Below are 17,643 nucleotides of genomic sequence, written 5' to 3' on the forward strand. Positions count from 1 at the left end.
TACTTGAGAGAGATTGAAACATACATCTCATCCAACAAAGATGATGCAACCCCTACATAGCCGATATAATTCAGGGAAAAATCCTTTCAAAATTACGACGACTAATATAACTACTAACATAATGCAAGGCCATTTGAAAAAGGACCTCCAAAACAAAATAAAAATACCTACTACCAATGTACAATCAAAAGATGGGGCCACAAAATAAATAGATGGCCACCTCCAAGGCCAACAATTTTAGCATGAAACTACTGCCTGGGTTGGCCTAGAAAAAAAGAATTATAAGAATGACTACTTTGTGAACATAGGGTCTCTTTGAAGACCCATGCAAATAGAATATAACAAGATCCAACAAAATGTACCACCCCCATGACCATTTGTATGTTGCTTATACTGATTCAAGATTGAGAAAATTGAAGTGTTCCAACACTTTAAAGCTGGAGAGAGGAAAAGTGGGTATTTTGAGTTCATAATCTAGAAAGTTAAAAGAGGGTGTAGACTAGAAAGAGTAGAAGAGAGAGATTTTAATGTCGTAAGAACAATCCCAAGAGACCTCAAAGATCAATACATCAATGCACAACATCAATACATTCAGGCTTCACACCTGCTTTTGGGAATGCACTTTGTTAAAACGCGCGACAGGTCTTCTATGATATATCAAAACCATCCATACCACAGAGATTGTTAACTTGTATTTATTCAAGTACACAAAATCTGGTGATCTGCTGAAATAGAGAAAAACTGTTGATCATCTTCATTAGTTAAGCTCGTCAAAAAGCCACGACGCTCGACCGCACTGCTATGCAGTAAACATGCTCATCATAAACCAGTCCTTTACATGGCTCTCACACACAAATGTCCTGAAATGGCACAAGAAGCAATCCATGCAGTGCAAAATATATCTTGATGCACACCTTTAGAGAGCTCCACATCTAGGCGAACTGATTCTCGTTGTTGTAGATCCCTCTCTCAAGCTCCAACATAGACATGGCAGAAATCTGACATAAAATGTGGCCATTGGATCTTGATAGCAGCATAAAGATGGTCATGTTATCTCTGGGTCTGCTGGCCGCTCCTTGTTCACGGTCTTTGAGAAAGTGGTCAGGCATGGTGCATCACTTACTGAGTAAAATTCTTCACAAGGCTGCCTCCATGTATGGAGTGCAGCTTCAACCCATCTGGGATGAACCAAATGACGGTTCTGCTCTTGTGCCCATCTTGCTTTGTCTGTACCTTTGTCAACTGCCACTACATGCGTGACACTGGCATTCAGAGAATTGGAGCAAATCGCACCAAGACTTTCTGCGAGCCGCCATAATGGATGCGTCTCTGGTGAAGAAAGTCCGGTTGGAAATATTCTGCTAAAGACCAATACACATCCAGCAAGCACCCTCGACCTGATAGTTCGTAGAATCTGAAAAGCAAAAGAGCAAAGGGAACTATGCACCTGAGTTTAAAAAAATCACATTATCATCACGATAATATGTTACAGAAAAATACCTTTCTCACATCTTGTTCCCCCTCATATGTCTGAGTTCCTCCTTTTGCATCCTGTAAGTCACAAATCGCCTTTCAAAACAACACGAGCACATTTCCAGATACTAAATGATACAATAAAAGTACAAATTGACGAAAGCCAATTTATCCTAGGCCAACATTAGGGAGTACACTACTGAGGAGATGTAGGAAAACTCTGACATAGCATACAATTAATAGACAGACAACTCATCATGCCTTGCCCTCTCTCATGTAAATATTTAACTTGGTCTGACAGAAACAATATGATATCTACAGAGAATACATGTACTCAAGAATAACTAGCATCTCAAAAACCTGTGTTGACATCTCTATATTCAGCCTATGCTGTCCGAGAGCGATCCATATACACCCTTGTCAATCACCTGACAGATTCTGCTTTTTCTTCATCAACCGATCCAAGACAATTTGGCAATAAAACGAGAGCATCACCCTTTATTGTCAGGTTTGTAAGCTAGCGTAGGCAAGTTATCCAAGTGCCAGTTTGTCTATCCATTCAGAGCACTGCTTTGGAACCTTAGTCCAAAGCAGTGCTCTGAATTTCACTCCAATTTCAGCTTGCACTTCTACTTTTGAAGACAATGGAACTGGATAATCAGCTAGCAATATTTGGGGCACACATTATTTCACAGTTAGCGATACCAAAACAAAGGTTCCAAGCAAATCAGGTAGAGCATCAAGTTATACCTATGCAAGTTTATACCAAGGACATAAGAGAATGCAAAGAAGACAATGATAAGTGGGTGCTCTCTATGGCCTGTCCTCGAAATGAGGCTAGATGTCTCTGCCATTAATAGCAGAATCTTTTAAAATATAAGACATGCACCTGATAATATCCATCAAAAAAGGCCGTATGTATTTGGCGTAGTAGCTTCAAGGTATTAGCCAAGGTACCATCATCTTCACTCTCGTCTTTCTCTGCTTCCAATAGAGATGCACTGGCAATTCCGAAGTGTTTACAGCTTGAACCAAAGAAGTGATACCGTTCCATCAAGATAAGATTGTCTTTATTCCTTGGCCAGACCTATGAAAATGTAGTAGACTAACCATGTTAGACATCAATCATAACACCCTTGTACGTACTAATGGCGTTCAACCAGAAATTGGAATTCACCTAACAAGGGAAAAACATGATTCGACAAAGTTAACTAACCGCCTCAGTGTCATCCAAAATTATGACTGCTGATTCTGCACCCAATAGAACATCTAGATCTTTTGTGGTTCGACATGTGCTTTCTCCTTGGGAAATGACACGGCTTCCAAACAAATGGCCCAATGGGTCCAGTATTTGTGCTATTGTCTGTGCATAGATTCTCTCACCCATGGTGTATAGATGAAGCTCAAACAGCCTGCTAGCTTCTTTGAGAAAATCATGCACAAAAGGACGCAACTTAGTCCACATTTGTAGACTGTGAAGATTGTAAAGGCCAGTTTCTTTACGTAGCTCAGGTGCTGCAAAGAATACACACATCTCAGCAAATGAGTTATCTTCTATCAAGAAAATGACAGAACATGCAATAGCAACATAATAAGGGGTCTGAAGGGTAGAAAGAGAAGCAAGCATGCTAAAGATGCAAAACACGTAATAAAGCAGGACATAAGCATGTTAAGGGTCCTACATATGCTTTCTTTCACCATGTAAACAGCTTGCAGGTAAGCATCCTCATCTGAAGTAACCTCAATGAATCTTGCTGAATTTAGAAGAGTGTGGTCGAGGTCCAGTACGAGATAGAGTTTTTTCCTAAGAAGGATCTTTTCGAGCTCATTGCTTCTGATTCTATCTGCCTCTTGATTAGAGACCTCCAAACCCTGCGGTAGAACCAATAATCAAAACTTTTAAGGTTAACTGGTATATGTCTACTCAAACAAAGAAACTTTCTAAGCAAGCAAGAATAATCACGGAAGAACAAACAACAAAAACTTTCTAAGAAACTCGTACAAACCGCATGAATATATCGCAGGGCCACATTCCGCTCATCAATGATATCATCAAGCGTCTTTAGAAAGCCACATCGAATACATAGGCCATGTAGATACCCAGGATGGGGCGGACAACGATTTGCATCTATGTTACCTGATATAACGACAAATAAAGTGAGATAATTGACTGCCAAATCTCCAACACGAATGCTTATGAATGCCAAGAAATAAACATACCGTTACACTTATTATCAGCAACAACTTTGCTCGAGAGTGTATGTCTCAATGAGTCATCCAAATCACTCTCATAATGTTTCCGTTTTTTTGTATTTCTGCAAAACACAAATTAAAATCTTCTTACTACACTGAAATTCTCTTTTTTTTAAATATACTTTAAAACATCAAAAACAGCAGAAACAAGTCAGTTCAGAAGCAAGAGATTGAGGCCTAAGCACACAAAAGTAACAAACAAAGAAAAGTCACCATCGAGTCTATCAGACTATCACAGCCCTACAGAAGTGCTCTTATCTTCCAAATTTGTCCACCATACGCAAATCATAGTAAAGAGAGCCTAAGTGGCTTTATCACCCTTTTAGTGTTGACTCAGAGCTCCAGGATCTCCATTTCACTCTTAGCTGATTTTTCTCTCTCCTGCTGATTTTCTTCCTCTGGCTGTTTTTTTGGGAAATCATTGGCACTCGAAATTTTCAGCTGTTTATGGGTTGCCCACCAGCTGGGATTCATAAGGTTGATTTGGTGCTTTTCTAGTAGGCATTTTTGACAGCCCTTGGCACTTAGCACCACAAAAAGCAAGGCTAGGTAAGGTTTGTGTGTGCAGGGGCGTCCTGTTTAGGGCTCATCTAGCTCTCATAAATCTGCAAATGGAATAAAATGCACATGCAGGGCCATTGTGGCCATACAACCATGTTGTGCAACCTAGAATGCCATCTTCTAGTGAGGAATATATCCAACAGAGTAAAGTTATCGACCCAAATCGCTTTGAGTATTTGATTACCCAATATGAAGATGGTCAACCCATTTCAATAATTAAAAGTACTCTTCCATTTGGCTATGGGGTACAACCATGGAGTTATCTGGAAGGCCTATTGGTAACTTCTGTTATTTATTTTCTGAATAAAGACCGTCATGATGTTCATGCAAAGGAACCTGTTGAAATGCCAATCAGATCCTCTTCTCTACCACCCCCTCAGCCCACCCCTCTCGCGGTCCCCCCCCCCCCCCCCCCCCCCCTTTCAGTCAGAAGAAATTTGGCCCTTCCCGCTGCAGAAATTCTGAGAATTCAGATATTGACTGCAGATTTGGAGAATTCAGAAGCACAGACTTTCAGCAGAAGTTTCAGAGTTCTTAGAACTGCAGAGAGTGCAGATAGGTGTGGAATAAACATTTATGTGTGATGTGGGTTCAGAATTGCAGAGATTGTCGACAAATGTGGCATAAAAATGTATGCATAATGTGGAAATAACTCTCTACATAGTGTCTCTCGATCTCTTCCTCCCTCTACCTCTACCTCTCCTATTGCGGTTCTCAAGCATGAAGAAGCAAATTGACAAGGACGACCCTCTAGACCAGGCCATTCAAAAATGCAAAGAAGAAATGTGCGAGACCGTCAATGTCACGTGCGCACTTCACTTGTGTTAAGTGGACATGCTTCTAATACAGTCTAGCGTCAATCAGAGTAAGCTTAGAACCTAGCATGGTTACATACCCTCTCTTGCACAGAATAACATTTCAGCTTGTGGGTGTTTTACCGCAAGTGAACCACCCTTTAGCTTCGTATTTTTTAATAAGTCTTTTTCAGCTTTTTATTTGCCTGGTTGTGAGGGCTGAATTGGTACTGCTTGACCCAGCCTTTAGAGGGTATAAAGGCAGCCCTATGCAGCGCTTAGAACCCAAAAAGCAGGGGGAGGAGAAAGGCCAGCGTTTTGCCTCAGACTTTCCTCAGCACTTCAGCTCAGAAAGGCCAGCATTCTCAGCCCAAGACAGCCAGCGTTTTCAGCTTTTGATCGCTATCAGAATACATCCCTTACTCTCTCCATGGTTGCAGATTCGAGCCATCGGCAGCGCTAGCAGTTTCGGCATTCAGCCATAGCCTCGTCGTCGTCGTCGACACACTACCCCAACACCTAGTACTGTCACAAGACGGGCACCACGTGCCAACAGAAAAGAACAGACTGATAGATTTTTAGCACTTCAATAAATACAGAACTGAGAGAGAGAGAGAGAGAGAGAGAGAGAGAGAGAGAGAGAGAGAGAGAGACGACACGTGACACGGAGTGGCGGGATTCCACCTCAGAGAGTATTGGCCCCAAACCTTGGCGCCCCTTTCGGTATTCTTTACATTGCATCAACACAGTACAAGCCGATACTCGAGACTCTGCACCTTCGCCAGGAAGCATGCCAGAGAATGAGCCCTAACCTCATATTTGAAAGCCCTTGGCTTGAAAAGCACTTACAGTGAAAAGCCTTCAAAACTCAAAAGCTTCTAGTTCAAAGGCAATACCAAAAAACTGCCAGTGCGTTTTGCGGAACTCCATAAAACTGCCACGTTAGCAATCAGCACAAAACGCGGAGCGTCCGTACAGTTGCCACGTCATCAGTTGTTGAGTGAGTTTGTGTGTGGATCCTACTTTATTTTACTTCCTTTATGTCACTGGGGCCCAATCGGACGGGGTTCCCATAAGTTGGTAGGACTTCTTCTTCTGTTACTTGTTCTTCTTAGGGTCTAGGCCCCTCGGTCAGCATCTACAAGTTGGCTCCCTTCTTCAGGGCTTTGACACGTCAGCAGTTGGTGACATCTCCCCTTCTTGAAAGACAGTAATCGTCCGCGATTATAGCATATCTGCAAAACAACTCAAGTTAGCTCAAAAATTTCCGAGGGACAATCAGTTTGCTCTTTTTGTTAAGGAGTTAGCTTCTCCTTTCGGCTGTTTTGATCAAGGAGTTAGCTTCTCCTTTCGTCCAGATCGGAACTCTCGATATTCCGGCGTAGTAAAATTAGCCATCACACCCACACCGTACTCATCTTCCACGGGTGTCTTGATGCACTAAAATTACATATACCTAGATGAATCAAAGATAAGCCCATATTCGCCCTTAGAAAAGTGCAAGGTATAGACCCATGGTAGTCACCCACAAGACAATATAACCATCAGCTCCATCATGCATACTATTGACTAAATACCACGAAATCCCCACTAACGTCGTCAGTGCCCAATAGTGGGTGTAGAACTTGGTACTAGCATATGCTCCCCAACACAACACACACCACATGCACACACACACACATGAGCATACATCAACACAAAGTTCAACGTACTGAGTTTCTGTCATGACTCCGAAGATCAAGGGCAGACTCCGCCATAATGAAGCCTAGCACTAAAAGAAGCATGAAATCCAAAAAATTAGCACAAAAATGAGGAAGTTGATAGGACATACGCACCACAAAAGATAGAAAGAATTAGCACTGTAAATTGGTCGTAACTCGGACGAAAATTTCACAATGTGAAGTCTGCATGTCCGCTATACGACCAAAAAACATACCTAGATGAATCCAGGATAAGCCCAGATTCACCCTTAGAAAAGTGCAAGGTATAAACCCATGGAAATCACCAACAAGACAATATAACCATCAGCTCCATCATGCATAGTATTGACTACATACCACGACATCCCCACTGACGTCGTCAGTACCCAATAGTGGGTGTAGCACTAGGTACGAACATATGCTCCCCAACACAAACGACACCACACGCGCACACACACACACACACACACACGAGCATACATCAACACAAAGTTCAACGTACTGAGTTTCTGTCATGACTCCGGAGATCAAGGGCAGACTCCGCCATAATGAAGCCTAGCACTAAAAGAAGCATGAAATCTAAAAAATTAGCACAAAAATGAGGTAGTTGATAGGACATACGCACCTCAAAAGATAGAAAGAATTAGCACAATGTCAATTGGTCGTAACTCGGACGAAAATTTCACAATGTGAAGTCTTCATATTCGCTATACGACTAAAAACATACCGAGATGAATCCAGGATAAGCCCAGATTCACCCTTAGAAAAGTGCAAGGTATAGACCCATGGAAATCACCCACAAGACAATATAACCATCAGCTCCATCATGCATAGTATTGACTAAATACCACGACATCCCCACTATTGTAGTCAGTGCCCAATAGTGGGTGTAGCACTAGGTACTAACATATGCTCCCCAACACAAAACATACCACACGCACACGCACACACGAGAATACATCAACACAAAGTTCAACGTACTGAGTTTCTGTCATGACGTCGGAGATCAAGGACGGACTCCGTCATAATGAAGCCTAGCACTAAAAGAAGCATGAAATCGAAAAAATTAGCACAAAAATGAGGTAGTTGATAGGACATACGCACCACAAAAGATAGAAAGAACTAGCACAATATCAATTGGTCGTAACTCGGACGAAAACTTCACAATGTGAAGTGTGCATGTCCGCTATACGACTAAAAAATATACCTAGATGAATCCAGGATAAGCCGAGATTCACCCTTAGAAAAGTGCAAGGTATAGATCCATGGTAGTCACCCACAAGACAATATAGCCATCAGCTCCATCATGCATAATATTGACTAAACACCACGACATCCACACTAACGTCATCAGTGGCCAATAGTGGGTGTAGAACTAGGAACTAACATATGCTCCCCAACACAACACACACCACATGCACACACACATATGAGCATACATCAACACAAAGTTCAGCGTAGTGAGTTTCTGTCACTAAAATTACATATCCAAGCAATCTCATGCAATTAGAAATATTCAATAGTTGGCACATCACAATGCAACACAAATGCTCACATCTGCATGTTACAATACATAGAAACATAAAGCTGCCGATGAACAATCCTCCCGCATAACCTAACAAGGTCTGGGCCGGGAGATATTCAACAACTCCCTCATCACTCCTCCCGCATAACCTAAAAAGGTCCGGGCCGGGAGATATAGAGGCCTTTTACAACCAAACGCCCCCCAGTCCGCCACCCTGTGTCGTTTGGAGGTGCTGAGAGGCACCAAAACAAGTTCAAAACAGATACCATCCATTTCAAACAAATTTTCACAAACAATACTTTCTAGCTATAAAGAAAAACAAATAGAGAGAGTTAATTCGAGGTTTTGTTCGAACAACCGAACTTTGAGGACGATTGGCTTGTCCTTTTGCATCACGGTGATGGTTCGGTTTCGAACCTCGAGAGTCGCATCATTCTTGTCGTGCCAAGGCATGCCCAAGAGAACGTCGCAATTGCCCAACTTCATGATGTGGAAATCAGCTTTTCCATGATAATCTTGAATAGTCGCTGGAAGACCACCAATGTGTCGTACTACTTTCTGAGTTTGCCCTGTGGCTAGCTCAGCTTCAATTTCTCCACCCTCTGCATCATAATCAAAGTGCATCTGCTTTAAGAATTCTAGATGGATGAAGTTCTCTGTAGCTCCAGGGTCAAAGAAAATAAGGGCTTTGAAGCCATTGACTTTGACATGTGCTCGATAAAATTCATTTGTACTCTCAAGGCGTATGCCATAAATATCAGGAACTAGTCCAATAGCGGGTCTAGCTCTCTTAGTAGGAGGTGGCGCTAGGGTTCTGTCGACCGTTGGTGTGGGCGTCGGCTCCTCTGGTCTATCAATGCGTTTGGGACAATTAGAATGGTTATGCCCTGTTTGAAAGCATCCAAAGCATCAGCATTCTTGTATTAAGGTGTCTCGTTGTTGAGGCGTCAAACGAGGCCTTTGCGGTTGATTTTCACGAGACTCGAGAATTTGTTCGTTGTTGCCGAGAGTTGTGCTATAGTGGCCGGAGATTCTTCTGTGGTAAACTCTAGCTTTACCTTCACCAGTTTGTAGTCGACCGCGGCATGGTCCATAAGTTCTTGCATGGTGGAGACCTGCTTGGATAGACAGTATTCCTACAATGGTCATGGTAGTTCAATGGTGTATCGTTCGCATTGGACCTCCAAGGGAACAGATCTAAAGGTACACGTCGAGAAACCTTTGGTTATGTTCGTCCATCTTTTCGGTGGCAAGCATTTTCAAGTTGCTCCACTCTGCCAAACTCTGGACTTCAAACATAGAAGTCATGTAACTACGTGCAAAAACTGTCTTGAAAGCTTGCGGTTATGTCGCGATTGAACTTCACCTTTGCATAGCATTACCTTTAAGAAATCCCGTTGCTCAAGAAATCTTGGATTCTTCTATATAGTTCCCTAAAGCATAGATGTTGTCAAATTGTTGTAGGAACTGCAATGTTTTCTTGCCATCTTTCATCCCGGAAAAGGTGAAAAATTTGACTGTCGTGCTACCATCTTTGAAATCTTTGGGTTGTTTAGGCGCATATCCCGGGTATGGATAATGAGGGTATCCATATAGGCTCCAACCATTGTAGGCTGGTGGCAGTGGTGGTGGTGGAGGCAAAGGCAGTTGCATTGGATCACGGTCAGAAGAAATTTGGCCCTTTCCCCTGCACAAATTCAGAGAATTCAGATATTGACTGGAGAAATTTGGAGAATTCAGAAGCACAGAGTTTCAGGAGAAATTTTCAGATTTTCCAGAAGTTTCAGAGTTCTCAGAACTGCAGAGAGTGCAGATAGGTGTGGAATAAACATTTATGTGTGATGTGGGTTCAGAATTGCAGAGATTGTCGACAAATGTGGCATAAAAATGTATGCATAATGTGGAAATAACTCTCTTCATAGTCTCTCTCGATCTCTTCCTCCCTCTACCTCTACCTCTCCTATTGCGGTTCTCAAGCATGAAGAAACAAATTGACAAGGACGACCCTCTAGACCAGGCCATTCAAAAATGCAAAGAAGAAATGTGTGAGACCGTCAATGTCACGTGCGCACTTCACTTGTGCTACGTGGACATGCTTCTAATACAGTCTAGCGTCAATCAGAGTCTAGCATGGCACCTTTGTGAGCCTCTTGCAGGACGTGCATGTCCAAGCCGGTCATAGTTGCCTACCCTCTCTTGCACAGAATAGCATTTCAGCTTGTGGGTGTTTTACCGCAAGTGAACCACCTTTTAGCTTTGTATTTTTTAATAAGTCTTTTTCAGCTTTTTATTTGCCTGGTTGTGAGGGCTGACTTGGTACTGCTCGACCCAGCCTTTAGAGGGTATAAAGGCAGCCCTTTGCAGCACTTAGAACCCAGAAAGCAGGGGGAGGAGAAAGGCCAGCGTTTTGCCTCAGACTTTCCTCAGCGCTTCAGCTCAGCAAGGCCAGCATTCTCAGCCCAAGACAGCCAGCGTTTTCAGCTTTTGATCGCTATCAGAATACAGCCCTTACTCTCTCCATGGTTGCAGATTCGAGCCATCGGCATCGCTAGCAGTTTCGGCATTCAGCCATAGCCTCCTCGTCGTCGTCGTCGTCACACTACCCCAACACCTAGTACTGTCACAAGACGGGCACCACGTGCCAACAGAAAAGAACAGACTGAATAGATTTTTTGCACTTCAATAAATACAGAACTGAGAGAGAGAGAGAGAGAGAGAGAGAGAGAGAGAGAGAGAGAGAGACAACACGCGACACGGAGTGGCGGGATTCCACCTCAGAGAGTATTGGCCCCAAACCTTGGCGCCCCTTTCGGTATTTCTTTATCAACACAGTACAAGCCGGTACTCGAGACTCTGCACCTTCGCCAGGAAGCATGCCAGAGAATGAGCCCTAACCTCATATTTGAAAGCCCTTGGCTTGAAAAGCACTTACAGTGAAAAGCCTTCAAAACTCAAAAGCTTCTAGTTCAAAGGCAATACCAAAAAACTGCCAGTGCGTTTTGCGGAACTCCATAAAACTGCCACGTTAGCAGTCAGCACAAAACGCGGAGCGTCCGTACAGTTGCCACGTCATCAGTTGTTGAGTGAGTTTGTGTGTGGGTCCTGCTTTATTTTACTTCCTTTATGTCACTGGGGCCCCATCGGACGGGGTCCCCATAAGTTGGTAGGACTTCTTCTTTTGTTACTTGTTCTTCTTAGGGTCTAGGCCCCTTGGTCAGCATCTGCAAGTTGGCTCCCTTCTTCAGGGCTTTGACACGTCAGCAGTTTGTGACATCTCCCCTTCTTGAAAGAGGGTAATCGTCCGCGATTGTAGCATATCTGCAAAACAACTCAAGTTAGCTCAAAAATTTCCGAGGGTCATTCCGAGGGACAATCAGTTTGCTCTTTTTGTTAAGGAGTTAGCTTCTCCTTTCGGCTCTTTTGATCAAGGAGTTAGCTTCTCCTTTTGTCCAGATCGAAACTCTCGATATTCCGGCGTAGTAAAACTAGCCATCACACCTAGACCGTAATCATCTTCCACGGCTCTCTTGATGCACTAAAATTACATATACCTAAATGAATCCAAGACAAGCCCAGATTCACCCTTAGAAAAGTGCAAGGTATAGACCCATGGTAGTCACCCACAAGACAACATAACCATCAGCTCCATCATGCATAGTATTGACTGAATACCACGACATCCCCACTAACGTCGTCAGTGCCCAATAGTGGGTGTAGAACTTGGGACTAACATATGCTCCCCAACACAACACACACCACACGCACAAACACACATGAGCATACATCAACACAAAGTTCAACGTCCTGAGTTTCTGTCATGACTCCCAACATCGAGGGCAGACTCAGCCATAATGAAGCCTAGCACTAAAAGAAGCATGAAATCCAAAAAATTAGCACAAAAACGAGGAAGTTGATAGGACATACGCACCACAAAAGATAGAAAGAATTAGCACAATGTCAATTGGTCGTAACTCGGACGAAAATTTCACAATGTGAAGCCTGCATGTCCGCTATACGACTAAAAACATACCGAGATGAATCCAGGATAAGCCCAGATTCACCCTTAGAAAAGTGCAAGGTATAGACCCATGGAAATCACCCACAAGACAATATAACCATCAGCTCCATCATGCATAGTATTGACTAAATACCACGACATCCCCACTAACGTCGTCAGTGCCCAATAGTGGGTGTACCATTAGGTACTAACATATGCTCCCCAACACAAAACACACCACACACACACACACACACACGAGCATACATCAACACAAAGTTCAACGTACTGAGTTTCTATTATGACTCCGGAGATCAAGGACAGACTCCGCCATAATGAAGCCTAGCACTAAAAGAACCATGAAATCGAAAAAATTAGCACAAAAATGAGTTAGTTGATAGGACATACGCACCACAAAAGATAGAAAGAATTAGCACAATGTCAACTGGTCGTAACTCGGACGAAAATTTTACAATGTGAAGTGTGCATATCCGCTATACGACTACAAACATACCTAGATGAATCCAGGTGAAGCCCAGATTCACCCTTAGAAAAGTGCAAGGTATACACCCATGGAAATCACCCACAAGACAATATAACCATCAGCTCCATCATGCATAGTATTGACTAAATACCACGACATCCCCACTAACGTCGTCAATGCCCAATAGTGGGTGTAGCACTAGGTACTAACATATGCTCCCCAACACAAAACACACCACACGCACACACACACGACCATACATGAAGACAAAGTTCAACGTACTGAGTTTCTGTCATGACTTCGGAGATCAAGGGCAGACTCCGCCATAATGAAGCCTAGCACTAAAAGAAGCATGAAATCGAAAAAATTAGCACAAAAATGAGGTAGTTGATAGGACATACGCACCACAAAAGATAGAAAGAATTAGCACAATGTCAATTGGTCGTAACTCGGACGAAAATTTCACAATGTGAAGTCTTCATATTCGCTATACGACTAAAAACATACCGAGATGAATCCAGGATAAGCCCAGATTCACCCTTAGAAAAGTGCAAGGTATAGACCCATGGAAATCACCCACAAGACAATATAACCATCAGCTCCATCATGCATAGTATTGACTAAATACCACGACATCCCCACTATTGTCGTCAGTGCCCAATAGTGGGTGTAGCACTAGGTACTAACATATGCTCCCCAACACAAAACATACCACACGCACACGCACACACGAGCATACATCAACACAAAGTTCAACGTACTAAGTTTCTATCATGACGTCGGAGATCAAGGACGGACTCCATCATAATGAAGCCTAGCACTAAAAGAAGCATGAAATCGAAAAAATTAGCACAAAAATGAGGTAGTTGATAGGACATACGCACCACAAAAGATAGAAAGAACTAGCACAATAACAATTGGTCGTAACTCGTACGAAAACTTCACAATGTGAAGTCTGCATGTCCGCTATATGACTAAACAATATACCTAGATGAATCCAGGATAAGCCGAGATTCACCCTTAGAAAAGTGCAAGGTATAGATCCATGGTAGTCACCCACAAGAAAATATAGCCATCAGCTCCATCATGCATAGTATTGACTGAACACCACGACATCCCCACTAACGTCGTCAGTGGCCAATAGTGGGTGTAGAACTAGGAACTAACATATGCTCCCCAACACAACACACACCACACGCACACACACACACATGAGCATACATCAACACAAAGTTCAGCATAGTGAGTTTTTGCCACTAAAATTACATACCCAGGCAATCTCATCCAATTAGGAATATTCAATAGTTGGCACATCACAATGCAACACAAATGCTCACAGCTGCATGTTACAAGACATAGAAACATAAAGCCGCCGATAAACACTCCTCCCGCATAACCTAACAAGGTCTGGGCCGGGAGATATTCAACAACTCCCTCATCACTCCCCCCGCATAACCTAAAAAGGTCCGGGCCGGGAGATATAGAGGCCTTTTACAACCAAACACCCTCCAGACCGCCAGCCTGTGTCGTTTGGAGGTGTTGAGAGTAACCAATGCTCAGACTTCTTAATACTCCTCCCGCATAACCATCTAGGTCCGGGCTGGGAGTCACAACAACAATACTCCCCCCGTAAACTAACCACAAGGGTTCGGGCTTCAATCATCATCTCTCACTACTCCACCCTGGAGTAAAATTACTAATCATTGAAACCAATATTAAAACCAGAGTCAAAACATTTTAAATCGGCACCAAAACAAGTTCAAAACAGATACCATCCATTTCAAACAAATTTTCACAAACAATGCTTTCTAGCTATAAAGAAAAACAAATAGAGAGAGTTAATTCGAGGTTTTGTTCGAACAACCGAACTTTGAGGACGATGTCCTTTTGCATCACGGTGATGGTTAGGTTCCGAACCTCGAGAGTCGCATCATTCTTGTCATGCCAAGGCATGCCCAAGAGAACGTCGCAATTGCCCAACTTCATGATGTGGAAATCAGCTTTTCCATGATAATCTTGAATAGTCGCTCAAAGAGCACCAATGTGCGGTACTACTTTCTGAGTTTGCCCTGTGGCTAGCTAAGCTTCAATTTCTCCACCCTCTGCATCATAATCAAAGTGCATTTGCTTTAAGAATTCTGGATGGATAAAGTTCTCTGTAGCTCCAGGGTCAAAGAAAATAAGGGCTTTGAAGCCATTGACTTTGACATATGCTCGACACAATTCATTTGTACTCTCAAGGCGTATGCCATAAATATCAGGAACTAGTCCAATAGCGGGTCTAGCTCTCTTATTAGGAGGTTGCGCTAGGGTTCTGTCGATCGTCGGTGCGGGCGTCGGCTCCTCTTGTCTATCAGTTCTTTTGGGACAATTAGAATGGTTATGCCCTGTTTGAAAGCATCCAAAGCATCGGCGTTCTTGTATTAAGGTGTCTAGGTGTTGAGGCATCAAACGAGGCCTTTGCGGTTGATTTTCAAGAGACTCGAGAATTTGTTCGTTGTTGCCGAGAGTTTTGGTATAGTGGCCGGAGATTCTTCTGTGGTAAACTCTAGCTTTACCTTCATTAGTTTGTAGCCGACCGCGGCATGGTCCATAAGTTCTTGCATGGTGGAGACCTGCTTGGATAGACAATATTCCTACAATGGTCATGGTAGTTCAATGGTGTATCGTTCGCATTGGACCTCCAAGGGAACAGATCTAAAGGTACACGTCGAGAAACCTTTGGTTATATTCGTCCATGGTTTCAATGGCAAGCATTTTCAAGTTGCCCCACTCTGCCAAACTCTGGACTTCAAACATAGAAGTCGTGTAACTACGTGCAAAAACTGTCTTGAAAGCTTGCGGTTATGTCGCGATTGAACTCCACCATCGCATAGCATTATCTTTAAGAAATCCCGCTGCTCAAGAAATCTTGGATTCTTCTATATAGTTCCCTAAAGCACAGATGTTGTCAAATTGTTGTAGGAACTGCAATGTTTTCTTGCGATCTTTCATCCCGGAAAAGGTGAAAAATTTGACTGTCGTGCTACCATCTTTGAAATCTTTGGGTTGTTTAGGCGCATATCCCGGGTATGGATAATGAGGGTATCCATATAGGCTCCAACCATTGTAGGCCGGTGGCAATGGTGGTGGTGGAGGCAAAGGCGGTTGCACTGGATCAGGGTCAGATTGCTGCACCATATTCCTAAAAACTCCCCCGATCGGAAAAGACGGCTGAGAAATTTGCCAGTTGGAAGCTCTCGTACTTTCTGATGCAGGAGGAGGAGGAGGTACCACCTCGGGCATCAGAGGGGGTAACATGTAGTTCAAAAACTGTTGAAAACTTTGCAGCATCGGAAGATTCTGCTGAGGATGCCGCGAAAGAATGTCGTGGAGTTCGTTGAGCAAAAACGGAAATATTTTGTTGAATCCATGAATTCCAAGTCTTGGGTTCTTTATGGCTTGTGCCCTGTAAGACACAACGATGAAGATGGGAGCGCGCCCGATGCGCGATGAAGTTAGGGTGGGAGTGTCTAATAAGTCCGGGGTCGGAGGCTGAAGATACCTCAATTAAAATTCCAATAGCTCCATCTGATCTTTTGTAGGACCGGTATGCTTTCAGCAAAGCACACGCCTAATGCTCCGCTACCACTTTTACAAGACGGGCACCAGACGACACATGACACAGAGTGGAGGAATTCCACCCTAGAGAGTATTGGCCCCAAACCTTGGCGCCCCTTTCGGTATTTCTTTATATTGCATCAACACGGTACAAGCCGATACTCGAGACTCTGCACCTTCGCTACGAAGCATGCTAGAGAATGAGCCCTAACCTCATATTTAAAGGCCCTTGGCTTGAAAAGTAGTTACAGTGAAAAGCCTTCAAAACTCAAAAGCTTCTGGTCCAAAAGCAATGCCAAAAAACTGCCAGCATGTTTTGCGGAATTCCGTACAACTGCCACATCAGCAGTCAACGCAAAACGCGGAGCATCTATAAAGCACATCATCAGTTTTTGCGTGAGTGTGTGTGGGTCCTGCTTTATTTTACTTCCTTTATGTCACTGAGGCCCCATCAAACGAAGTCCCCATAAGTTGGTAGGACTTCTTCTTCTGTTACTTGTTGTTCTTAGGGTTTAGGTCCCTCGGCCGGCATGTGCCAGTTAGCTCCCTTCTTCAGGGCATTGACATGTCAGCAGTTTCTGATAGTACACCTTGTGTTCGGCTTGGCTCATGCATAGCTCAGCATAGGGATCCGCAGTATCCCACAGAACCCATCAGGCGACAAAGAGGTGCATAGGTGAGCCGTCGTCGTCATTGTCGTCGACATAGAGCCCATCAGTACCTCGTCATCGACGTCGTCATCATCGCCATAGAACAAGTCGTCATCGTCAACATAGAACCCATCAATATCTCGTTGACGTCGTCATCGTCGTCGACATAGAACCCATCAGTACCTCCTCGTCGTCGACATAGAAGTACCCATCAGTACCCAGCAATACCCCGCAGTACCCTAGATACCCTTCAGTATCTCAATAGTACCCAACATCAGTAACTTCTAAATAAAATAGCATCATCATCTCAACATTTAGTCTTTGTATCAGCATTTGTGCAAGAATAAAGAAAGTACTTCCTTTGGCAACAGAGCAAGGGGGCCCTTGAGGGTTTGGGACTCGACATACTCTCTCTCTCTCTCTCTCTCTCTCTCTCTCTCTCTCTCTCTCTCACATTCAGTTTAGTTTGATTCCTTCAAGTGAAGTAAAGTCTCCCTCATGTTTGTGCGTAGTACTAGATCCGAGCTAAATCCTTAAACCCTTTCACTGCACTTGACAATCAACAAGATTAATTGCAGCTTCCTAGGCACAATAAAGACACTTGAA

General features: G+C 43.4%; 1 protein-coding gene across 5 annotated transcripts in view; it reads right to left on the bottom strand.

Moving 5' to 3' along the window:
• Positions 1 to 522: 522 nt before the first annotated feature.
• LOC147433684 (RNA polymerase II C-terminal domain phosphatase-like 4) overlaps positions 523 to 17,643 on the bottom strand; it is a 104,670-nt gene continuing 87,549 nt past the window's right edge. For all 5 annotated transcript variants that reach the window (XM_086490323.1, XM_086490321.1, XM_086490322.1 and 2 more), the window contains 7 exons: positions 3,694 to 3,788; positions 3,480 to 3,610; positions 3,156 to 3,345; positions 2,690 to 2,988; positions 2,363 to 2,560; positions 1,501 to 1,551; positions 523 to 1,414 (listed from right to left, as the gene is read on the bottom strand). In XM_086490323.1, the coding sequence (XP_086346449.1) occupies positions 1,046 to 1,414; positions 1,501 to 1,551; positions 2,363 to 2,560; positions 2,690 to 2,988; positions 3,156 to 3,345; positions 3,480 to 3,610; positions 3,694 to 3,788 (1,333 nt within the window). In that variant the 3' untranslated portion in view covers positions 523 to 1,045. The remainder of the gene's footprint in view (positions 1,415 to 1,500; positions 1,552 to 2,362; positions 2,561 to 2,689; positions 2,989 to 3,155; positions 3,346 to 3,479; positions 3,611 to 3,693; positions 3,789 to 17,643) is intronic.

This window comes from Adiantum capillus-veneris, chromosome 19 (genome assembly GCF_014529385.1).
Source record: "Adiantum capillus-veneris isolate H3 chromosome 19, ASM1452938v2, whole genome shotgun sequence".
NCBI lineage: Eukaryota > Viridiplantae > Streptophyta > Polypodiopsida > Polypodiales > Pteridaceae > Adiantum > Adiantum capillus-veneris.